This window comes from Mesoplodon densirostris, chromosome 5, assembly GCF_025265405.1.
Source record: "Mesoplodon densirostris isolate mMesDen1 chromosome 5, mMesDen1 primary haplotype, whole genome shotgun sequence".
NCBI classification, from domain to species: Eukaryota; Metazoa; Chordata; class Mammalia; order Artiodactyla; family Ziphiidae; genus Mesoplodon; species Mesoplodon densirostris.
The window spans coordinates 137,013,818-137,039,758 of record NC_082665.1 but is presented as its reverse complement, the minus strand read 5'-3'; the positions used below and the strand labels follow the sequence as shown (position 1 = coordinate 137,039,758).

The following is a 25,941-nucleotide window of genomic DNA, read 5'->3' as shown; positions in this document are numbered from 1 at the left end:
AAACAGAGTCAGATACATTCTTGAAGTAAAAGTTTGCTTTTGTCTCCAAACTAGCTAGAAAATTCCTGGGGCTGGGGATGGGCAGGAGGGGGAGAGGTACACCTAGATTAAACCTAGACTCTCTGCTGGACTAAGTACCATCTTTTTCCAGCACCAGAGAATATTGGGGAAATGAAGGCAGTGCCTGGGTGTCACCCTCGTTGCCGTCCAGGTGAAGCCTCAGCTGACAGCAGGGAGAGGGTTTCCCATCAGTGTCCTTGCAGGAAGGACTCTGCTCAGGACCCCAAGGCTTCACTCAGGACTCGTCTGACCCAGAACTGTGGAAAAATACCTCCTCCAAGTGCCCTGACCCCTCAGGAGGGGGAAGTAAGGGCAAGTGGTACCGTGGAAGGGAAAATGGCCACCTGCCTAGGCATGAGCCAGGTGACACCCCAAACCTGGGCAGTGATGGAAGCCTCCCCCCTCCCTCCTGGCTCTTTCAGATACATTAAAAAAAAACCTTCCTTGCCATTATTTAATGAATTTCACAGTTCTTACAACATTTTGTGAAAAATGAAACTCTAGGATAATTGTTGATTTGGGGGGGATTTATGTAGTTAAGGAATCGCATCTGATTAGTTGGAGTTTTTACTGCACAAATTTTAAAGCTCTGTCTTTAATAATACATTGAAGCTTTAAAAAGGAAGTAAGGATATCGACAGATATTCTTCCCTGCTCTCAACCACAGATCAAGAAAGAATGTTCTTCTGACTCTACATTTCCTCCCCCCATCTTCAACGCCTTATACGCAGCTAGATCCACTGTAGATGCAAGATAAAACCTTTCTGAATGAATGAAAAGGGGCTTATTGATTGTCCTTTGGAAAGAATCCTGAAGGATACCAGCAATAGCAGAAGTATTTTATTTACTCTTTAGATATTTATGCAGAAAATTCACTCTCTGGTCTTCATTTCGGGGGTGGGGGGTGTTGAGTAATGTGGCCAGAGGGCCATGGCTTTGAGGAGGAGCCACTCAGTGGTGGTGGTGGAGGGTGTACCTGGCCTCAGGCTGTATCTCAAGGCACTTAGAGAGCGTCTCACTGTCATGAAGCAAAACTTTCCTGGAGAGCAGGGCTTTGTTGGCGAGGCTAAGTAGTAACAAATAACCGCCCAGACTCAGCGGCTCTACAGAGAGTTTATTTACCACTCTTGTCATGCTCCAGGGCAGGTCACGAAGACTGCCTCTGCTTTGTAGCCTCGCCACTTGGATCCCATGACCTCCCAGGCTGCAGTGCCAGGGGAAGGCAGAGCTCCAGCATCGCATGGGAGGGTCTTCAGGACCAGGACCGAAAATGGCCTGGGTCACTTGAGCCTGTGAGTCCCATCCATCCAGACTCACTCCCATGGCCCCAGTTGCAAAGGAGCTGGGAAACATGCCTCAGCTGTGCTCCTGAGTGGACCGGGGTGGGGAGTGCCTAGCAGTGTCTGCCACAGAGGGCCAGTGGGGAGGGGGTGACAGCCAGAGACCAGGGCGAAGGGAGCACCTATGTGGGAGCAGACGAGTGTCTACAGCAGCTTCTCCTGGGGTGTCTGGAAGGAACGTGCATCGAACATGGTCCTTCCCCACGGGAAGGCGTACTCTTCCTTTTCCTTGGCTAAATGAAAGGATGGCAATTTAAGTGCAGTTAGTGAGCTGGGGCATCTTAGAATGCATACCTGTGAATTAGATGTGATACCCTTTTTTGCACTAGGTAAAGTCCGTGACAAACTGGAACCTGAGGAGGCTGCAACGACAGGGTGAGCGGCTTGTGTGCCCCGAGACTGTGTGTCTCTGTTGGGGCATATGGGCTTGAATTGCTTGAGGATCCAGACATCTTCTCTGTGCTCCCCCTTCCAAACCAGACTGGAGGAGGGAGGGAACAGAGGCTATATCAGGAGCCCCTGAGACTCTCCCCCTCCTCCAGGATTGGATTGCTGGCCCGCAGGGAGAAGAGAACTTGTGCCGAGGGAGGGACACACCCAGCTTGCGACTCATCCTGTTCTATCCGAGTGAGTCGAAGTCCCTCCAACCAAGACTCTATAGTAAAGAGATATTACCCTTCAAGACATGTGCCTTTTAAAAAATTATTGAAGGGCTTCCCTGGTGGCACAGTGGTTGAGAATCCGCCTGCCGATGCAGGGGATACGGGTTCGTGCCCCGGTCCGGGAAGATCCCACGTGCCGCGGAGCGGCTGGGCCCGTGAGCCATGGCCGCTGAGCCTGCGCGTCCGGAGCCTGTGCTCCGCAACGGGAGAGGCCACAACGGTGAGAGGCCCGTGTACCGAAGAAAAAAAAATTATTGAAGTGTAGTTGATTTACAATACTGTGTGCCTTTTCATTGTTGGGTGGCTTTCAGAGCACCATAGTTATTCCCCAGGGTCTCTACCGCCATTGTGTGATACTGTCCTGTAGGACCCTCAGGGGACACTTTCTGGAAGTTTCTGACAGGGTCATCCAGTTGGCCTTGGGCTCCTTCGGACCTTCCAAACATGCCCAGCTCTGGGCATGACACGGCGGGTGTGTCTGGTTATCTAAGGGGATACGGGGGAATCACAAAGTCTGTAAATCAAAGTGTAAGTGTATTGAGCTTGCATTTTTATCAGCAAAGGGGTGTCTTCCTGAGTGAGAATTTTATCCTGGAAGCCAGGGCCCCAGGCCTGCCCAGTCTTTCTCTCTGCTTTAGAGAAGAGCAGGAACCTCTCCTCGAAATTGACCAGCATTGCTCTGTCCCTGGTCACTTGGAGGAGGGGGCTTATCTGCTGAAGCAGCCACCTGCCCTGAGCCATGAATGACTGCCATGAACCATGAGGAAGGGGACTGAGAACGGGCGGACCACCAGATCACACCCCGAGCACCCAAATAGCACAGCCTCCTAACATCTAAATAGAAGGGGTCAGGGGCAGCAAGGCAGTTAGAGAAACAGGGCTGGTGGCTTGGGACTGGTCTTGAAGCAGCATTTCTCGAAACCATCACCCTTTTCACCTATACTGGGTCGTGTTGGAAGGGGACAGGTTGAGGGAAATTGAGAGAGCTTAAGCTCTCTGTTCCCCAGCCTCTCCCTGGCCAGTTGTTCGGGTTGCCGTGGGTACATGATTGGGACAATATCCACTGTAACGGCAGGCTAGTGTATTCCTCCTAGCTGGGGCACCCTGACGCTGCCGCCAGTGTGGACCCCTCCTCCCTCCACCAGAGCTGAGACGGGCAGACCTCCCCATCTCACCTCTCTCCCTGCAAATGGGCCTCCAGAGAGGAGAGGAATTGCCCCAGGGTTGTGTGCTGTGTGCGTCACCAGCCCAAGTGATCAACCTTGGATGCTTGTAAAGTGGCATGGGGACAGCTGCTCCGAAGGAGTCGATGGGACCTCCAGAGCAAAAGACTTGGAAACTGTCAAGTGAGCACAGAGGGAAGCCACCCTCCTGTGCCATGTCCACTGCCGGCGCTGGCCCAGAGGACCCAGCTCTCACAGCTTCTGGCCCTTCTTTCCCACAGCGTAATAAGCACTGATGTTCTGGGGGCTGAGGGTGTGTACGGACCCCGGGAAAGGAGCCCCCAACCGTGGTGTTGTGTTTGCCGCCCTGGAGCCAGCAGGCGGCCCCGAGTCCCAGACAGAATGTGACACAGTGGCTGCCACCTGGGGTGGGAGGTCGGACACAGGGCGACGATTGTCACCCCGGGGCCTCCGATCCCCACAGGGGGAGCCGCAGAGCACGTCCTGGCCATATCCCTCTTGGAAGGGTTACCCTCAGGCCGTGTGTCACAAGCCTTTCATCTGAGAGAAGAGAAGGGGACAGCTTAAGTGCTGTCCTCTGAGGGCCCAGGGTGCATCTGCTTGTATTTTTCTGTCCCACCCAGTTTGCGGGGCTCAGCAGTCCTCTCCTTCCCATCAGGAAGATCGTTAGTTGGCCTATTAGGCTGTCACTGAGGTTTCAGCTGCCGCGCTGAGGTTTCTCTGTTTACAGAACGGAGAACAACCAGGGAGTTGTTTTCTAAAGAAGAAAGCTTCGTGTTAGAAGTTTTTCAAAACGCTGAGAAGAGAGAGGGGGATCCAGTGGGACTCTGGGGACTTCCAGGACCTCAGACCAGTCACCCTTGGCGGTGAAGTTCCTTGTGCTTTGCTGCCCACTCCTAGAGGAGCTGCTCTGAAGAAGCAGACGGGACCACGAGATGCTTCTGTATGTAACTGTTTCGTGAAGACTTCCAGAACTAGGCTCCGCTAGCCCGTTACTGAAATAAGCATCCTCTTCATCACTAGACTGACTTGTAGTCTTCTAGAAATTCTCCAGATATATTTCCTGAATGAAGGTAGAGAGATTAACATCTGGAAACGGAGTGTTCTGATGTCAGCCTGTGGGCTGCAGGTCACCATCAGAGCAAGTTATTTCTCAGGTAGACAGACAGTTGTTTTTTTTTTTTTTTTTCTTTTTGCGGTACGTGGGCCTCTCACTGTTGTGGCCTCTCCCGTTGCGGAGCACAGGCTCCGGACGCGCAGGCCCAGCGGCCATGGCTCACGGGCCCAGCCGCTCCGCGGCATATGGGATCCTCCCAGACCGGGGCACGAACCCGTATCCCCTGCATCGGCAGGCGGACTCTTAACCACTGCGCCACCAGGGAGGCCCCAGACAGTTGTTTTTTTCTTGTAAATTGTTCCCGAAGAGAAAACAGTATTTTTTAAAACCAGCACTTTCAAAACCTCTTGTATGGCGGCTGAGTACCGAGCAGCGGTGGTGAGGGGCCTGGTGGTGTGTTCTCTGTCATTCTCTGCCTCTTCCTGAGCGCTTTCTCGAGGGCAGCAGGTGGAGGATAGAGGAACGGTCAGTTCCAGGCTCACTTGCGGCCTTTGGTCAGCGGCAGATCAATTTCATGGGTAATTCAGGAAAAAAAATTGACTTGAGTCATGCTTTTGTGACAAACCAAAACCCAAGATGACAGTGATATCGCTGTAATCCCAGAATGTAATATAATTTCATAATTGGGAATTAGTGCTTGAAAACACTAAAAAGTTAGAAGCAACAGCCCCAATGAGTCATTTTGCATCAAGTTTACTAGGAAGAATCATTTGTCACGATTCCTCAGTGGTCCCAGCAATTACGTCTGTTGAAAGTACTGTGTTTCTTCTTTTTTCCTCTTAGAAGTTTACACATTTTGACCAACAGGCATGGATAGTAAGACTGTGCTTTAACTGACTTTAAAAAAGTGCATTGATATACTTTATCAATGCTCATTTAATGCACTCTCATTTTAGGAAAATGATTCCAGCTCTGTTTTCTGGTACCTGTGGCAACAAATATGTAGATATATCAGAAAGAGTATTTGTCTTAAAATATATTCCCCACGCCTTCCAATTCCTCCCTGATGGAGCAGGCATTTTGCACTCTGGTGTGAATATGGAGTAACACTTTGTCCATTCTAGTCAACTGTCTTGACTACCCAGGCGAAGCCATTTCCCACCAGGTTAAACAACCTTCCAAAGCCTTCTTTCTGCTCCCTTTACCTCCTGGCCTGTATCCTTAGTACATAGTTTGTAAACATTACCACAGAGGGTTTGGTACTTTAATTTGTGCATCTAAAAGGTTGGACAAAATTAACCATGTTTGCCCTTCAGTACATTAGATCTGCAGCTACATTCGTTGTCTCTGTGTCTTTAGATTTTGCAAAAGGGAACTGAAATCCAGCAAATCGTATTAGAAGCCCATTCAAAAAGTGAACAAAAAAGCAAATGAAAACCACCCAGAATGAAGTGGTGTATTTTTCACTTTGCGTTTTGTAGGCATAAGTCCCTTCTTTATAATTTGCAATTTTTTCTGAGAGATGGTGGATTTTCACTTCAGAGGCAAACAGTATCATGACAAGACAGCCGCAGGAGCCTGCAAGAGAAAGAACAAACAGCATGTTGGGACAAATATTTCCTGATTGTAAGGCACAGGGAAGAGGGTTTGTGTGCAAACTAAAGAAAGCCTTTTCCCGTCATCCTCATTTGCATTCTTCTGCAAAAATATATTTCAAACTTGTAATCACGAGCCTGGTTCTCCAACCGATGGCTGGTAGTGCCTGGATTATGGCTCTGCGTGAGAAGACTTTCGGGGGTGTTGTGGGTAGAATCAAGCCGATCTTACAAAGACTGGGAGATGTTCCACTTTGCGTGAGGAGAAGGCTGGATTGCTGGGCACCTTAAAAGCACAGTGGTGGAATCAGGCTATAAAGCAGCTACTGCTATGGTGTGGCTTCAAAAGAACAATTTCTCTGTACTTCACAGGTCATGCAGAAGAAATAGCAGTCATCCAGCCCCCTTGTGAAAGGGCTGAGGGTTTCCTTCAGAAGGCTTACATGGCTTCTCCCCCTCCTCGGGCTCCCACATGGCCACAGGTGCCCAGACGTGTCCCTGAGCAAAGGCAGCCAGGGATAAGGTGTCAAGGCGGAGAGTATCTGTTCTCCTTGTTTGTAATAGAACTCAGGATTTTTACCTGGGCATGTGGCTGACTTGAATGAGGGCTACATTGGTTGAGGGGGGCTGGGATGTAGGGGCCGGAAAGTTTCCTTGAAGTGTGCAGTATTAGGGGCCTGCACTCTCTTTCCCCTGTCCTCCTTCCTGTAGCTGAAATATGGATGCAATGGCTGGAGCACCAGCAGACGTTTTGGACAAGGTAGCCTTAGAAATGGAAGCCATGTATTACGGAAAAACAGGAAAGGAGGAATTTTGGATATCAGACGCTGGGAGCCACCAGTGTCTTCAGTGGACTTTAACCTCTAGATTTTTGTGTGAGAGAATAATAAACATGTATTTTTTTAACCCATTATTAATTAATTAGTTAATTAATTAATTAATTTTTGGCTGTGTTGGGTCTCCGTTGCTGCGCACGGGCTTCCTCTAGTTGCGGCGAGCGGGGGCTTCTCTTCGTTGCGGTGTGTGGGCTTCTCATTGCGGTGGCTTCTCTTGTTGCGGAGCACAGGCTCCAGGTGCGTGGGCTTCAGTAGTTGTGGCACGTGGGCTCAGTAGTTGTGGCTTGCGGGCTCTAGACCTCAGGCTCAGTAGTTGTGGCGCACGGGCTGAGTTGCTCCTCAGCTTGTGGGATCTTCCCGGGCCAGGGCTCGAACCCGTGTCCCTTGCATTGGCAGGCAGATTCTTAACCACTGCACCACCAGGGAAGCCCTATTATTATTATTATTATTATTATTTTCCCCTTATTTATCACTCATTGGTAGACTAATCTAATCTTAAGTGGTGTGGCTGTGGCCTGGATGAGATCTCTGCAGGCCAGGAGCACGTCATGTTGAGTGGTGCCTGGAAACTCTAATGGTCCCTCTCCCGTGAGGATGGAGAATGAGAGGCCCCCCCCAAGATGGGTGGATGGCACGGGGGCAGAAGCAGGTGGCCAGAGGGGCAGAGTCAGGGGCACCGAGGAGAGCCAGGGCTCCCAGGACTCCCACAGCTACATCTGCATCCTAGGCCATCACAGCGGGGCGCTAGTTAACAGGAAACTTGCTGAGATGGCTTTCAGACTTTGGTCAAACCAATTTGGGTTCAAATCCTGATTCCGCCAGTAGCTATGTGAAAGTAGTCAAGTTTAACCTCCAAGTCTCCACTTCCTTGCCTATAAAATGTGGACAATAAAGATGATTCAAGATTAACACTTGGTATTAGAATTGGCACATAGAAGTGCTCACTAACTGGTAGCTGTTCCTCTGGTTTTTATGTATTTTTTCGTCTTGCAAGTCTTTACCATCATCCCTTGCTTCGTTCCACCACACGCCAAAAAACCCCCTGAATCCATCAGAGAGGCCACCACAGAGAACGTACTGATATTATAGTGCCCCGTTCCTCCACAGGCTCTCCCATCAGGTTTATGACTCCTTGAGGAGGGGTAAGTGCTTTTGCCTCCAATTACAGTTAATTCAAATGCCCCGGGAGCAGCAACATTGTGGCTTCAGTTCCCATTCATTAATTCACTCCTTCATGTGTTCCATTAGACTTATTACGGGCCAAGCATGGGGATAGTGGTGGAGATTTCAACATTAAAGAAAATGCAGATGGTTTCTGCTGTAACAGAGAGTATAATCGGGCAGGGAACTCAGATAAAACAGTTATAAACCAATCGCAGTGGGTGTCATAGTAAGGGAGGTGCAGGTGGCTATTACTGAGAAGGTGGGCAGCATCCTAGAAGGTCCTTTGGAAGTAGCTGTAGGATAAGTTAGCCAAGGGAGGCTTGGGCTGTGTGGGGAGGACGCTCCAGACATGAGGTGCTGTCATGCATATGATGTTCCCATTCCTTTTCCAAAGGCTGGGCTTGGGTTGGTAAGATGGGGGTGGGGTTGGGCTGGGGGTGAGGAGGAAAGGTGAAATTCCATTTCTTCTGTGAGAATTTCACCTGGGACCGGCTCCCACCAGCTTGAGCCTCACCATCATACATCCCCAAGTAATTAAGTGATATAATTTTCTTGAAGCTTCACTTCCCACCAGCCTTGGAGAATATTCCTTTGTAAAAATTGTCAGCCTATTTTTGTATTCTGAGCTTAAAACCAGAGCTCTCCCGTGGCAATACTGTATTATTCCTTTATTGTTAGATCCAACAAAAAAGCTGAGATGCTGTTTTCTCTTTATCTTTTATTTGAAAATTGTGGAGAAAATGCCATTGCTTTTACCATAAGAACCTCTTTGTGTGAGGAGATGGTGAATTTCAGACAGAAGCGAAACACTGTATTTCCCTGGTGCTTGAAAGGAAAATTCAAGCTCGGTTTCCTTTTTCAAGTTGTTAAATATTTTAGAGGTACTGCTTTGTTAAGGAGAAAGCATCACACTGAGACTGCATTTCAAATTCTTAAAGTAAAAGTTGCTTGGGTATCTGACCCATAGCCCTTTGCTGAAGCTGATACTTCAAGCATGCAAGCTTCCCAAACACGATGTAGTCGCTAAGAGGATGGTCTGAGATTCTGCTCTGGAGTCTGGGGTTATCCATGAGGTCAACTTGGTCATTTCAGAGTCAGAGCATGGACACCCAGCCTGAGTCTCTGCCAACCCCTCAGCGACACTAGGACACGCGGAGGGAAACAACTCAGTGTGAATTTAGGATATTTTTGCCTCTCTCTGTCCCTGGCTCTAAAGGAAATGTGGGACCACCAATACCTATTTATGGCTTATGGACCAAAAGATACCCAGGAAGAGTTTCTGTTTGTGGCCTGGCTGCTGGGGACACGAAGAGAGGTGTGTAAGGGATGTGAGTGGTGGTGAAAACAGGGCTCAACACGTTTTCCGGTCTGGCCCTTTGCTTCCAGCAAGGGGGCTCCTGCTATGGGTCCCACATTTAGAGGGTCCTCCTCTTGCTCCTGTTGACACCCCTCCCCATGGGGTGAGGAATGCTTGATGTCAGTGGGATGGGGCCATCTGGAGTCCCTGACCACATGCCAGATGGTACCCCTGGGACCCAGGAATTTCCTCCGCAAACAGCCCTGAGCATACTTCCTGGGCTGGCACGAGCATCTTCCCTGGGTCCATTTACACAGGGGTGGATTTTGTGGCTTCTGCTCTACAGGCCTGAGGGTGGCCAAGGAACAGCTGTTTGAGGGGCGTGGTTAGAGCTCGGATACGCGGTGGAGTGTTCACACACTTATGCTCGAGGCCCTTTACAGTGTGGATGGAACCAGCCACGGGAAGAGAGACGAATAGACAGGGCTCGGCCCTCCTCTCATCATCACATCAGGTGCAGAATTCCCAGGGCTCAAGAAGTCTAAATTGGAATCTGGCCTCCAGGTCCAGGTCCTAGAGAGACGTGTGTCAAGGGTGAAGGAGAAACATGTCTCACTGAATAGTCTATTAGCTTATAACTTTTAAATGTTGAGACACGTGGTATGTGGGCTTTCATTTGTGTTCTTGCCCAAGGGTTAGGATCAAGCCTGCATGCTTCCTCCCAGTTACCTAAGAGCCCAAACTCAGCTGGGGTCATTTGGACAGATTTCCCCCTTGTCTATCTATCTGACCAACACTGCTCCAGCTCATAAGAAAGGTTAAAGTACACCAAATTTAGGGAAACCCGACGAGCCTTGCTCAAGCTAGAATTTGGAACATAACCAGGCTGCCGGGTGTCTTACTCAAAGACGAGCCATTTTCCTTTCACGTGTTTGATTTCCCCACCATCTGGCTGGTACCGTAGTGTTTTTTTTTTTTTTTTTCCCTTCTCCTTTTAATGACTTTGATTACTGAGTTAATTTCTGACTGAATAGGAGAGCTGAGTTATAGGGCTGTCACACCATGAATTATCAGTCAATTAACAAACATGTGTCATGTAGTAGACACTACACACTCAGGGCTCTCCTCTGGCAGCTGAGACTACAGAATCGGTCACCTGTCCCCTCCAGTCCCTTGCAATATAGGGAATGAAGGTCACAGCCAACAAGAAAGCTGCTTCTTTATCCCTCGGTGACCCCTGAGAGTGACTATACTTTATGGGTGGGAAGATCCTGCCAGGGTCCATGGGAGTCTAGGGTACCATGGGTTTCAGTAGAAATGTGTTCTCAAAGGTGAAAAAAACCTCTGAAACTTTTCTCCTGTTATCACTAAGATTGCATCTGGGAAATAGTAAATTAGAATTTCTATTCCATTTAAAGTAATGGCCAAGATTTCCAGAAAGCTAACATGTCATTTTTTTTTTTTTTTTTTTTTGTGGTACACGGGCCTCTCACTGTTGTGGCCTCTCCCGTTGCGGAGCACAGGCTCCGGACGCGCAGGCTCAGCGGCCATGGCTCACGGGCCCAGCCGCTCTGCGGCATGTGGGATCCTCTCGGACCGGGGCATGAACCCGTGCCCCCTGCATCGGCAGGCGGACTCTCAACCACTGCGCCACCAGGGAAGCCCTAACATGTCATCTTTAAACTCTCTTAGAGATGATGAGGGGAAGCAGGATTTGCCACTCCCAAATATACCACTTCAACAGACTGATTATTTTGAATTAAAGTTACTTAAGAAACAACTAGTGCAAGAAGGACCCTCTGACCTTCCTCTGTCTCCCTGAAATCAGGAAATAAGTTTCCCATGTGAAGCGTACCCTCCCTGCACCTGGAGGGTAGAAGGCATCCTTATCACCAGAGATAGGGAATTCGGGGCCGAGATGGCTGTGTAAACAAACCTTGCTACTTCTTCACTAATTTACTACCCCAAGCCCAAACTACTTTGGTCAATTTTTCACAAATTTATTGTTTCTTTGTCTGAAAGGTATAAACGCGGCCTGCTTGGGTCAGTTCTTTGAGTCTCATATTTTATGAGCTCCTGTACGTATGAAACTAAATTTGTTCTTCTCCTGTTAACCTGTCTTATGTCAGTTTAATTATGAGGCCGCCAAAGAACGTGGAAGGGAAGAGTGAAAACTTTTTCTCCCCTACCATGACAACTGTGAGAGGCATTCCATTTCCTCTACAGAATGATAAGTTGAAAATTTCCTTCTTTAAGGGGTCTTGAGAGATGATACATGGGGTTGAAAAAGCCACAACGTTTCAGGTGTAAGTGCTAATTTTCTGTGAAATTATGTAATCTCACTAGAAAGTCAGTTATTATTGGTGAGGTCTCCAGCCATGATTTCTTCCCCAAATGGAGGCTGCTCGAGTTCCAAACTGCTTTAGAGACCGATGGCTACCATCTAGACTAGTAAAGCAAGCTAATACCGAAGAGTAGATTTTGAGGTCATGATGGAGAGGAATTTGGTCACGTATTTCCAAAGAGCAGGTGTGGAGGAAGTTATAACACCAGTTGGGTTCAGCTTTTCCCCTTCTCCTGTGATATAATGTCTTCTGTAATGGAGAGTTGAAGAGCCCATATCTAACTTAAGTTTTACAAATGTCATGTTAGTGAGAAGAGTAATTCATGCAAAGATCTTTTTCTCATTTGAACTGATTTTCAGAAAAGGAGATTGTCATGTGTTGCTAGAAAACATGTAGAGCTGCTTCTGTTTTATTCAGTTACCAACAAATACTTATTGGTTGCTGACTGAACTATTCTGGGCCCTGGGGATACAGCGCTGAATAAAGCAGACAAAAATCCCTATCTTCATGGAGCTCCCAGTGGTAGAGACAGTGGAGAGAGAGGCTATAACAAAATAAGTAATTCCATTCTGTAGTTTATCAGAGTGTGATGTGTACTAAGGAGAATAAACTAAAGCAGGGAAGAGGGATGGCCTGGGGAGGCCTCAGAGAGAAGCTGACACTTTAGTGCCTCTTGAAGAAGTCAGGGGGTGAGAAGGTAGGTATTTGAGGGGAAGAGCATTTCAAGCTGAGGGAACAGCGAGTGCAAAGGGAACCGGGGGATTTGAGCAGAGAGAAGAAGAGAACCAGGCAGAGGGGAGTAAGAGGTGAGGCATGTGTGCGGGTTTCTAGGGTGGGCACAGCAAATGCTGCTTTGGCGGTCGTAGCAAGGACTTGGGTTGTGACTCTAAATGAAACAGAGGGGAGACACGTGTGCATGTTCTGAACAGGGCAGGAGTCTCTTTGCAGTTGTGACAGGACAAGATCGAGCATCTCCTTGCACCAGGTCCTGCACGGCCGGGCCCTGTGCAAAGTGAGTTAAACAGTCCTTCTGTTGCGTCCTTGCCGTGAATGACCTGAATGCAATCCCGTCACTACGGTTCTGTACCTTTAGATGCTGCCCTGTATCTCAAGACAAAATTCCTTGTCCGTTGACCATCATGGGCTGGCTACTATTACTTCTCTTCCTTCTGTGGCCTCCTTCCAAAGTTTATGCTGAGAAACTAGTCTTTTTGTGGCTGACTTTTCCTACCACCAATCCTATCCTTCCTCCGGCTCTGTGGCTTTAATGCCCAGGTGTCCCTGGATCTTTCTCAGACTCTGAACAACAGCTCCTCCATAAGGACTGAAGTGGAACTAAGTTGCAGATGGTTTTTCACTAACCGTTGCAGATTAATATGCCCTAGACTTATTACAGAGGCTGGGATATTATTAATACTGAAACTGATATATAACGTTAAGCATCCTTCTATTTCTGTACTGCTCTTTATTTTCCTGTCTTCTTGTTTTACATATGACTGAGCTTATTTATGTTCCATGCCACGGCTGTAATTTTCGTAATTAATTATGTCCACATTAGGAGTGTCCCCTTTTTAAAGAAAGGCAGTTATTTTCTTTGTTAGCCTTGCTTGGTGTAACTCAAACATGATGCTACATGTAAGAGAAGGCATAATAAGTACACGCTGCAATAAGTCCACATTTCAGTGGTTTTCATCACCTCTAAAAGGCCTGAACCAATACATTTCATAGCATCCTCAGGGAATATTCCCTGAACGGTCTAGGATGTTCCACTAAGGATCCATGGCAAGTCTTCCAGGTAACCTGCTCTCTTACACGCGTATGTGGGTTAGACTCTCTATCATCAATTGGGAACCTTCTCGAATGGAATGTATAAAAGGCGTATATCAGTGCTCCAGTGTGAAACTATGGGTCTAGTTGCTGCTGTACTCAGCTCCTCCTATTTGGGCACCTGCTCTTTCTCTACCTCCTTAATTTGAGTGCCTCTCTCTCTCCTACTGTGTTATAAACCTTGAGGAAAGTGTTTTTCACCCTGTTTTCCCCATTCTGCCTTCCCCTGACACCCTTCCCCACCTCTCATTGAGTCTCGCAGGTGGCCTCCCTTTCCCATACTTCACTGTTGATCTGTACTTTTTTTTTTAACTTTTAATTGGAGTGTAGTTGATTTACAATGTCGTGTTAGTGTCTGGTGTACAGCAAAGTGATTCAGTTATTCATATATATATGCGTGTATGTATGTACATATATCCTTTTTCATATTCTTTTCCATTATGGTTTATCACAGGATACTGACTATGGTTCCCTGTGCTCTACAGTAGGCCTTGCTGTTTATCTGTTTTATATCTAGTTGTCAGTATCTGCTAATCCCAGACTCCTAATTTATCCCTTCCCCACCCGCTTCCCCCTTTGGTGACCATAAGTTTGTTTTCTATTGTTGGCCTGTACTCTTGAAACGTCCCCCTCTTGTAGCCTCTGGGACACCACGTCTCCTGATTTTCCTTCTTCCTCTCCAGACACACCTAGTCAGTGTCCTTTGCTGCCTCCTTCTCCTCTTTCTTCTCAACCCAAAAATTAACTGATGGTGTTATTCAGAGATTGGTCCTAGGCCAATTTTTCTCTATCTACATTCTCCTCCTAGATGATCTCACCCATTTTCATTGCTTTGAATGATATCTATGTCCTGACAACTCTTAAATTTATGTTTTTTGTCTAGACCTCTTCTCTGAGCTCCAGACTCATATATCTGACTGTCTGCTTGACATGTCCTCTTGAACATGTCATAGGATCTCAAACTTGACATGCCCTAAATGGAACACTTGATTTCTAATGCTAAGCTCCTCTCCCCACTTCTTTTTTGCCCTAAACTCTAAGCCTGTTCCTCCCCTGTCTTATTCAGCTGGGTTAATGCCACCACTGTCTACTAATTGCTTAAGCTACCTACAAAACATTTTGGATCTACTTTCAAAATGTTTTTAGAATACATTCATCTCTCTCCATCTCCAATGCAATAGCCTAGTCTTTCACCAGACATTTCTTAAAAGGGAAATCAGTTGGACTTCCCTGGTGGTGCAGCGGTTGAGAATCCGCCTGCCAATGCAGGGGACATGGGTTCAAGCCCTGCTCCGGGAAGATCCCACATGCCAGGGAGCAACGAAGCCCATGTGCCACAACTACTGAGCCCATGTACCACAACTACTGAAGCCCAAGTGCCTAGAGCCCGTGCTCCACAAAAGAAGCCACAGCAATGAGAAGCCTGTGCACCACAACGAAGAGTAGACCCTGCTCGCCTCAACTAGAGAAAGCCCGCACGCAGCAACTAAGACCCAATGCAGCCAAAAATAAAATAAATAAATTTATAAAAAATTAAAAGGTAAATCAGCTATCAGACAGCTTCTTAAGGACCTTCAGAAGTGTCTCACTGCAATCAGAATCCATTCTGAAAGGCTTGCCGTGGCTTTTGAGGTCTGACATTAACTGACACCAACTGACCTAATTTTTTTTTGGGGGGCCATTTTCCCCTCACTGCCTGTTCTCTAGCCACATGGGCCTTCTTTCAGTGCCTACAACAAGCTGGCCTCTTTCCCTAGCATCCTCATGTGTGTTTTTTCCTCTCCTTGGGAAGTTCTCTGAGGATCCTTAGCTTTTCTGTATCTTTAGAACTCAGCTACCTGGAGTAGCCTTTGCCGACCACCATAACAAGACCCGGTCTTCCCTTCCCTTCATTCTCTATCATGACAGCCTGTTCATCACCCTTATTGTGATCTTTAATTCCCTATGTAAACTTCTGTTGACTCTCCCACTAGATTTTAGGCTCCACGAAGGCAGGACTGTGTGCCTGATGGGTTGTGGTAACACCTCTCATAATGGCTGCCTCGTGGTGGCACTCAGTCAGCGTTTGTTGAATAAATGAAATGAGTGCACCTGTATCAGTTGGTTCTTGACACTGGTCACACATTAGAATTACCTACGAAACCTTAAAAAAAAAAAAAAAAAGACCAGTGCCCAGGCTCCACCCCCAGAGACTCCAATTTGTGATGTGGGACCCAGCATCAGTATTTTTGGAACTTCCTTCTGGTGATTCTAATGCATGGTCCGGGAAGAGAATCACTGTCCAAAATGAACCATGGGAGATCATTAAGATATTACTAAAATCCTAACTCAGGGAAAGACTTCTCAGGCCTGGGTTATGATTGATAAGACGAGAAAGAGCAAATTAACTGACTTGGGTGGGTTTCATGGAACAATGATAGTGGGAAGAAAAGTTACACGAAGAAGGCTGAGGAATGTGAGCCAGACTGAAGGCCATGAGAAGTGGAAGGCACTTTTCTGGTCCAGGAGAGCAACAGGATATTGGGCCACAAGGACAAGTAGGCTGTGGTGACTGAAACCTTTGCCGACCTCATCCAGAAGTTGGCGCCCTTTCCTTTTCTCCCCCTGAGGTCTGGCTTGCAGTGCATCAGGGAACACAAGGAGATGCCCGCAGCATTGTTACTCTAGGCAGCATGCAAGGTCCCAGACAGACCAGCAGGAAGAGCTCTTTTCCCTTCTCTTCCCCGCAAGGAGGATGCCAAGCCTGGGGGTCCCATCCAGCAGGGAGGTAGACAGCTGAAGAAAGAGCCCTGGCATGACATCAGCACAAGGAAAGGTGACATCTTGGGGAACCCAGGGCTGAGTAGGAGGAGAAGAAGGAAAGGGAGGAAGGAGTTTTTCTCTGCTGGCTAGGAGGGAGGCCGCCGGGGTAGAGAAACAGGGGAGGAAACTCAGCAGAAGAGAGCTGCCCCAGGGGAAGGAGGTCTCTAGTGAAGTGTGACTCCCGCGGGCATTAAGGGACCCCTGCCCCCGCCCCCACCAATACAGGCTCTGGCCTCTGAGTGTGTGATTCATTGGCTCACTTTCCGAGTGTTTGTGATAAGGGCCGTGAAATCCCCATCTTTCCACGAGTGGGGTTTAAAGCTGGGGTCTCTGTGAATATTACAACTTTCAATAAACTTTTCCAAGCCTCCAGGGGCTTACGGGTACTATATGTAGATCAAAGGGAATGAAGTACTTAGTCTGTGATTCAAGAGTGACCTGTTACCTCTAGAGGTCGCAAACTATCAGTCCATCTGACCTTCAAACATGTTTCGTTGTCAGGCACAGTTTTTAAAAAATAGTTGAAAATTCTGGTTTTTAAAAATAAGAATTCTTATTTTAAAAATAAGAATTTTAGGGCATCCCTGGTGGCGCAGTGGTTGAGTCCGCCTGCCGATTCAGGGGACACGGGTTCGTGCCCCGGTCCGGGAAGATCCCACATGCCGCAGAGCAGCTGGGCCCGTGAGCCATGGCCGGAGCCATGTGCTCCGGCTCTGCGCGTCCGGAGCCTGTGCTCCGCAACGGGAGAGGCCGCAACAGTGAGAGGCCCGTGTACCGCAAAAAAAAAAAAAAAAAAAAAGAATTTTATCTGTTTTTTAAAAAAACAGATAATCTGGAAACACTAGGCCTTTATCCTCTGTAAGACGCAGATCTGGAGCTGGCTCCTTCTTTCCTTTCTCCTTCTCTCTTCCTTCCCTCATCCACAAACCTTTACTGAGCACCTGCTTTTGCAACAAGTTCAAGGATGAATACAGTACAGTGTGAGTCCAGGGTCTGTGTTCCCGCATATATTTCTGTGCTCAGGTTTTCTTTGCACTAGACTTGGCCAAAAGCCGAGATAAGATCTGGGGCTTGGATTAAAGTCTGCATTCTCTAAGTCATCCTGCTTTTCAAATACCGTTAGTTTGGTCGTCCGTTAGAACGGTCAAATAATTTGTCTTGCAAATGGGCTGTTCTCAGTTTCATGCAGAAGCCAGAGTGTGAGATGGCTGTGCCACTTAATAAGCTGCTGTGTCTTGGCATCAAAGCAGCTCTTCTTTTCTGTGCTTTGTGGTGCTGGGTGCAGACTGCCCCCACTCTGGGTCTGCCTTGTCACCTGCCCCAGTCCTACCAACAGGGAGGATACCAGGGCAGGGGAGGAAGGTCTGGCTGGCCTTGCCACGGGGTAGCACTTCTCTGGGCCTCAGCTGAGGAGTTCCCAAAGGGCTGGCCACTGCTTTGTGACATTGCCATCTCTGAGTTGCCTCAGCGTCTCCTTGTTTTTCAGTCCTCCAACATCTATTTAATCAACTCCCTATAGCCCTGGTTCTCAAACCTGAACTTGCATCAGAATCACCTGGAGGGCTTGGTAAAACACAGATGGCTGGGCCCTACTCGAGAGTTTCTGATTCTCTCTGGATCTTGTCCCACCGCCTCTGCAGGTCTACTCTGCTAATTCCATCCCATTCGCATTCTGATTCCTCTAACCTGTGCTGTTGAAGTGACCGGCTTAACATCTCCTTCGGGACTTGCTTTCGCAAGTCAGTGAATATGTATTGAATCGTTTACTGTGTGCAGAGGCCCATGCTGGATGCTTTCGCTAGTGATCCAAAGATGAGAAGGACTTAGACACTGCCGTCATAGGGTAATCATTTCTGCACAATTGAAACTGTATTATTTGCTTGTGAAAAATATGGAGAAAATATTAGCAGAAACCCCGCTAGAGAGAGAACTATTTGGATTGGGTAAATTATTTGAATAGCAAGATGTGGATGGCGTAAGACCCCAAGAGGTTGAGACAGGCTGAGACCTGGGACCCTTTGCCAGAGTGCTTGCCCCTGGACAAATGTCTCCTCGAGCAAAAGAATACAAAGAAACTACAAGGGACTAAAAATCACTGCACACATGCGCACGTGGGGCAAATTATGAACAATAAGATACAAAAAGGTCAAAGCACAACTGCCACTTCTGAGTTGCGGGGAGCAAAAGCGGGGTACTGTGCAGGATCCCTGCACACAGCACCACCAAGGGGGTGAGCAGACCACCTGTCACCCCTCCAGCCTGACCCACCGATCTGCTCCCACCCTCACCCCATTTAAGGAACCGGCTCCCCCCACCTCAGCGAGCAAGCTAGGGCACCTGTTACTTGGTCTTACTCCCTTGTGCTTCAGCACAAGTCCCAGTAAAGCCTTGCCTGAATTCTGCATTTTTCCAGTTTCTATTGATTAAGGAGCCCAATAACCCAGGTTGGTAACAAAGGGTGCTCAAGTGATCATGAATAGAGGCTCATATACTGCTTTCTAAGACAAGGGAGCACCCGTTAACTACAAGGCTTTGTTTGATAGAGAGGGAGCTGTGTGAGTTTGTGGCTGGAGTTGAATTGTGCAGGGAGAAGGGAGTGGTGTCAAGAGAGGGAAGGGGGCTGGTGGCCTGGGGGCTAGCAGCCAAAGGGCAGCTGCAGAGAAGGAAGAGTCTGATATGGATCTTCAATACACTGTTTGCTGGTGTGAGATGTATTCTCTCTCATCTCTCCATGAAATCACTAATACAATTACCTGCTTCCTGGGGATACGACAAAGCATTGAGTCTTTTTTGCAAGTTTGGAGTGGGGTGAAATCAGAGATCTCCCTGAAGGATGGTGCATATGAGTTATGTAGACACTTTGATTTTCTCATCTCTTTCTCTTTCTTGTAAATATATCCTAAGCACCCTGTGGCACTGACTGGGTTTTATATTGTTTCCCATCAGCCCTAGTTATTGAGTAGGACATGTTTATTAATGAACTAATTTTTGGGTTTAGAGTTTTCTCCTTGCCCAGATACACCTACTTAGGCTACACAAAGACCCTATAGGCCTGAATATGGCAACTCATGTGTGGGTGGAACACTGGCTCTTTACTCTTTTTTGATGGCTTTTATTTATTCTTCTGATTATGAATAAATAAAAGCATATTACTGAATATTTGGAAATAGTAGAAAGCATGAGAAAAAATGAAAATCACCCATAATTTTACTGCTCAGAGATAACTATTACCAACAGAATACACTCTCTTTCTCTCTATGTGTGTGTATATATATATAATGTATTTATGTATATATATGGAGGCTATATATATGGAGGAGAGTCTATATACAATATATGTATATATTCTCTTTATTTATTTATTTATTTTATTTATTATTTTTTTTGCGGTACGCGGGCCTCTCACTGTTGTGGCCTCTCCCGCCGCGGAGCACAGGCTCCGGACGCGCAGGCCCAGCGGCCATGGCCCACGGACCCAGCTGCTCCACGGCACGCGGGACCCTCCCGCACCGGGACACGAACCCGTGTCCTCTGCATCGGCAGGCGGACTCCCAACCCCTGCGCCACCAGTGAAGCCCTCTCTTTATTTATATATAAAATCAAATTAGGTTCATGTTTATAAAATCTTACATATGGCTTTTTTCACTTAACTTTTTGATACAAGCACTTGTCCTTTTGATTACATCTTCTTCAAAAATATAGTTCAATGCCATCTAGTCAAATAGATCACCATAATGAATTTCTTGAATTCCCTGTTGTTGGATAATTATAGTTGTCTCCACTTTTTCCTCTCACAGATAGTGCCACTGTGAACATCCACGTATATGTACTGTCACTTTACATTTGGGTAGCTCTGTCTTTTGCACATTGAAAAGCACATTTGTCTTCAGAGATAGAATTCTGTACTCACCGGAAATGAAGCTCAAGAGATACAACCCCAGTGGACCATGCAGAGTTTCAAAGGGCTTGCCGAAAGCATTGTACATGAAGAAGGCTGTCCCCACCAGGGTTAAAACGATAAGGATCGTGGAGAAAAGAATGACGTTGACGTGGATACTCACTGGGATGGCTTTGAGCAAATCTGGGAAAACTGAAGATAAAACAAAGATTAGAGGAAATTTCAACAGAGGTCATCTGCAAGTGTAATTTAAAAAAATTAAATCCCTCTTTTTTTTAACTTCAAAAATCACTAAAATCCTTCAGGTGATTACATTCTCACTTACTAATTTACAAGGGATTTACAAAAAGGTTTAAACATGAGATTATTTTATAGAACTCACCAGTAAAAACTAGCAAAGGGGGAGATTTGAGGGAATTTTTTTTTTTTTTTTTGCCCTCGGTCATATGTAATTACCTAAATAAACAAGTGCTGGCTTTATAATCAAAATCTATACATTTTGATGACCAAACTTTTAATGACATTTCTCATTAGTCTTTAAAAAAAAAAGTCTATCTTAACTTGTAATGACATTTTCAGAACTGGGGGAGTTCAAACATCAGGAGGTTTCTATATTTCCTTTGCTACAAAACCAAAAATTGTTTCTTGTCCACACCAAGATTAAAGAATGGGGTATTTTCAGTCAACTTCAATATTTTGATGTAGCGCAAGCTGTGGGAAAATAATTTCTGGTGATACAAGAAATATTTTCCATTTAGAAAACATGCCAGATCTATTTCTAGATTTTGTGTTCAGGGCAAGTTTTTCTTGTTTGCAGAGGAAATGAAATACTTTATAAATGTAGGATTTCTCTTATCTGGTGACTCATCAGCATGCTTAGCATCAGTGAATCTGGAAAAACCAAACTGGAGAAGTTTAGTTTAGTCCATTTTAGTTTCCCAAACTTTATTTGTTGAGCATCTGTTGTCTGCCAGACATTGTTCTAGGCGCTGGAAATAGAGCCATAAAATAAGATAGACAAGGTCCCTGTTGTCCTATGGAGTTTATAACCTAATGGGAGTTGATAGACAATAGGTAAACAAATGAATGTGATAGTTGATTGCCAAAGAAGGCCACCATCAATTCCCTTCCTCCTTTTACATATATGTCACTTCTGCTTTAAGAGGTAGAATTTATTCCTCAATCCCCTTGAACCTGGGCTGGCTTATGACTGCTTTGACCATTTGAATGTGGCAGCAGAAATACATTGTGCCACTTTCAGGCCTGGCTTATAAGAGGACCAACCATTTCCACTTCTTTTCTCTTGGAGACTTGAGCTGGCATGCAGGAAGTCCAGTTCTCTGCTGGAAAAGGAGGCCACCCGGAGGAGCACTGGGGCACCAGACAAGGGAGGGAAGAACCTTAGACATCCAGCCCAGAAAAGCCTCCAGATGACTCCAACCCCAGCTGCTGTTTAACTGCACCAGGGAAAGTCCCAATCAAGAACTGCCCAGCTGAACTGGTAAATTTCTGTTTCAAGCCCCTGAGTTTTGAGCCGCTGTTACATACTGATAACAAGACACTTTCAGATTGTGATAATGCTGTGGAGAAAGAAGACAGGGTGATGGGATTTTGAGTGACTGGGTGAGTGGATGGGGGTGGTTAGGAAGGTGACGCCTGAGCTGACACCTGAATGTTGAGAAGGAAGTGCCTGTATAAAGATCTGGGGTAGAGCGTTGCAGGGAAGAGGAACACAGCTGAGGCCGCAGTGTGCCGGTGTGGGCCACGGTTCCTGGCGAATGAGGCGGAGGAAGAAGTGGGTTGCTATAGGCTGGGATCAGATTCTTGGCACCTACTAGATCCTGGTCTGTTGACCATGGTGGCAGGGGTGGGGTGGTCTGCCTTTAGGCTAAATTCATTTGGAAGCCACTAGAAGGTTTTTTTTTTTTTAACATCTTTATTGGAGTATACTTGCTTTACAATGGTGTGTTAGTTTCTGCTTTATAACAAAGTGAATCAGTTATACATATACATATGTTCCCATATCTCTTCTTTCCCACTAGAGGGTTTTAAGTAGGAGAGTGACCTAATCTACTTCATGATGTGAAAAGATTGCTCTGGCTGCTGAGTAATGAGTACACGGGGGAGGGGGGAGGGAAGGGGGAGGGGAAGGGGAGGGGAAGGGGAGGGGAAGGGAGGGGGAGGGGGAGGGGAGGGGAGGGGGGGAGGGTAGAAGCTGGGATGCTGGGGGTGGGTGTGGGGAGGTGGCGGGTATTTACAGTGATAAGAGATGGAGGCCTGGCCTAAGGTGTAGAGGTGGTGAGAGCTTGTCAGATGTGGAGATGGAAGATAGAACTTGTTGAAAGAAAGAAATCAAGGATAACTCCTAGAGTAACTGAATAAATGGTGATGCTATTGAGACAGATAAGTAGAAGGAACAGGTTTGGCCAGGGGAGGGGGAAGTGATGCAAGAGTTCTGTTTTAGATATTTTAAGTTTGAGCTGTGTTTGGGATATCCAAGTAGAGAGGACAAATAGGATTTGTCTGCAGGTCCAGGGAGAGGGTGGAGGTATTTAAGGAGGTGAAACTAGGGTGAGGAAAGCAAGGGACCTAGGGCAAATAGGGAAACTTAAGGAGACAATCACGCTCTGGGGCCAAGCCTGCCCTTGCACAAGCCCAAGAGTAAATGTCTCCTTAACTTTTATGACCTAGGTGCCTCTGTGGCCTCACCCTGGTTCTGGAGCTCGTATTTAAAGCCAGGGGAGTGGCTATCACCTGTGGAGAAGCTGTAGCTGGAGGAGAGAAGGGCCCAGGAGAGAAAGAGAGCTTGTGAGTTAGGAGCAAATCCATGGATTGGACAGCAGGAGGCCAAGGGAAGAAAATGTTTCAAGGAGGAAGTGGTCAGCTGTGCAAATACATGTCCTAAGGCCACAGTGCTGTGCTCCTGACCACGTGTCAGAAAGCACCCAGGTGAAGGAGTTGCAACCCGGTTGAAGGGTTCAGAACAAACCCTTCACCACTGCTAGATATAACTAACTACATCCAGACATGCATAAAACATGCTTAGTGCTATCAGATAGGGAACATCCTCTTCATGAGTACAGACAAGGTCATTTGTTTGTGCCCTGCCGGCGCTCACTCAGGGTCCTTGCTCAGAAGTCATGGGCAGGTCATTTGACTACTGAGGTTTACTTGCGCTATATTTCTTTTACCTTCCCATAAGAGAAATGCACACTAAATCTATGAGATACCATTTTCCACAAATCATATTTACAAAGATGAAAACATTTAGTAATATCCTGTGTGAGCTAAGGTGTAGGGAAATGGAGACCCTTGTGCGTTTTCTTGGGAGTGTAAATTGGTACAGTTTCCTTTGGGGCAGCTGAGCACTGCCTATAAAGAATGAAAATGCACATATCCTTTAGCTCAGCAATTTTACTTCCAGGAGTTTATCCTATGGATATTTTGCATATGAATCCAATAAAATAGTACAAGGATATTCATGGCAGCATTTTTTTGGTAAAAACAAAAGGTTGGAAATAACTTACATGTCTATCAGTATGGCATCCATACAACAGAATTAAGTCAATGATTTCAAACAATAAAGCAAATCTTTAAGAACAGGTGTGGAATTATCATCAAAAATGCGATGTTAGATGAAAAAAACACACCAAACAGAGAAAAGTGCCTCATTCTATCATTTGGGAAAAAGCCAAAGGAGAATGTATATAATAACAAGTAGTTATTTAGGTACTTAACTTATCTGATTTAATTCTCTCAGCAATACCATGAGGTAGGTACTATTATTAGTTCTATTTACCAGAGGAAAAAACTGGGGCTCAGAGACGATGTGCCCAAGATTTTTACTTAGTAAGTGGCAGAGTACAGACTTGAACTCATGTCCTCACTCTTATCTACCAGGCTACAGCCTGGGGACAGGCATGCTTGTCTAGGTAGAGACTATTTTTAGAGGATTACACATGAAACTGGTAACACGGCCTCTGGGGGAGGAGACTGAGGGATATTTCATTATGTACTTTTTAGTACAGTTTGGAAAAAATTTTTTTACCACTCTGCAAGCATTATCTATTCAATAAATACATGAATACTTTAAAAAAGCAATTAAAAGGATAAATGAAGACAAAAATTCCCACATCTGTTCTAGATTAAAAGATACTTAGGAGATGTACTAACCAAATGCAACGTATAGGTATTATTTGGGATCTGAACAAAACTTTATGAAAGACATTTTCAGATAACCAAGGACAATTGAACATGGACTGAGTTTTAGATGATATTACATAACTATTATTGATTTTGTTGGTTATGTTAAAGGTATCGTGTTTTGAAAAGTCTTTATCAGTTAGAAATTGGATGGATGGATAGATGGCTGGCTGGCTGGATGGACAGATAAAGATAAAATAAGAAAATGCCTCTGCTTTGTTTGGAAGAGGGTGCAGGGTGCGGGGTGTGGAAGTGCACAGGGGCTGAGCCTCGACTGTCAGTGATTGTACTGGTCCACGCTGCCCTGTGCTCTGGGGGTACAGAGTGAAGCAGCCGGTCTATGATCACCAGCCCTCCAGAGATTCCAACTGTTGAGATAGTTCCATCAATCCAACCTGTTATTCTTACACTTGGTTAGCTGTTGACTTGGTTTTGACTAGCAGTTATCAAAAACCTTGCTTCCTTCCATCTCCCCACTTGTAGAAAATGTAGCCACCTCTTTGTGTCTGATGGGGCAGCTAGGTGAAGCCCGTCTGAAAATTGAGGTTTGTTACCAAATTGAAACAAAGGCAGAAGAAATTGCACTGATTTGCCTCCTGGAAAGAAAAGCCAGAAGCTAAAATAAATTTCATGTGGAGCATATTAATTCTTATGAAGTCTCTTAAAATTCCTACTCTTGTGAGAAAGTCACCCAGGAGTACACTAATCCCTGCATGTTATGCTTACATTTTATCAGGTTTCTTTGTTTGATGAAAATTCCCTGAGTCTGTAATGACCAATCAGAACTCTGAGAACAACCCTCCATTTTCCAGCCAACACTAATAGGAGTTTTCCTTTGCGGAAGATGAGAGCAGACCATTCAAATAAATATTGGGAGGTGTCACTTTAATGATATTGGATATTGTGTCTCTAGGAGGTAGATTTGTTCGGTCCTTTCCATTCTTTGAGGGGTAGGATTACAACACAGAAAAAGGATTTGAACATTTTGATCTGTGGAGGGGCTGTCATTAATCCAGCGTTGCTTCTGGCCTTGAGAAATTACTTGATTAGCTGTTGACAAGGGGAAGGAAGTTATTTATGAAGACGGGCAGCCAATGCCGCGTTAGCAGCACAGGCTTGGTCTGTGGGTTCAGCATTACTCTCTCTCTCTTTCATTCCCTTATCACTGATTTCCTCCATTCTGTCTATGAGCCCATGTGTCTAGGTCTCCTTATCCTTCAACCACCCCAAACCCCTAATTACCCTTCTTTTCTCTTCATTATTTCATTACCAGACTTCCTCAAAGAGAAATATGTGAGTAATAATAATACGAATAAAAATAACAGCCACTAATTATATGGCACTCACTATGTACCATGTGCTTTAGGAATATTGCATAAATCAACACACTTAATTCTTACAACAATATAAGGAAAGTACTATTTTATCCTCCATGTACAGGTTAAAAAAAAAAGCACAGAGAAGTTGAGTAATTTATGTAAAGTCACACAGTGGCATTGCTGCCTTGGCTTTTACTTTCTCCCCCTATTGTTAAGACCAAAGTAAAATTAACACAGTAAAAAATTCTCTTTTTAGCGTACAGTTCTGTGAGTTTTGACAAATGCTTATGATCCTGTGACCACCACCACAATCAGGTTATGGAACTATTCCACATTTCCCAAAACTTCCTGT

At 46.1% G+C, this 25,941-nt stretch overlaps 1 protein-coding gene across 1 annotated transcript in view; it reads right to left on the bottom strand.

Moving 5' to 3' along the window:
- Positions 1–5,615: 5,615 nt before the first annotated feature.
- The window catches only part of CLRN1 (clarin 1), a 38,576-nt gene continuing 18,250 nt past the window's right edge, over positions 5,616–25,941 (bottom strand). The window contains exons 2-3 of the mRNA XM_060099536.1: positions 20,080–20,259; positions 5,616–5,881 (exon numbers count right to left, since the gene is read on the bottom strand). Of these exons, the coding sequence (XP_059955519.1) occupies positions 5,616–5,881; positions 20,080–20,259 (446 nt within the window). The remainder of the gene's footprint in view (positions 5,882–20,079; positions 20,260–25,941) is intronic.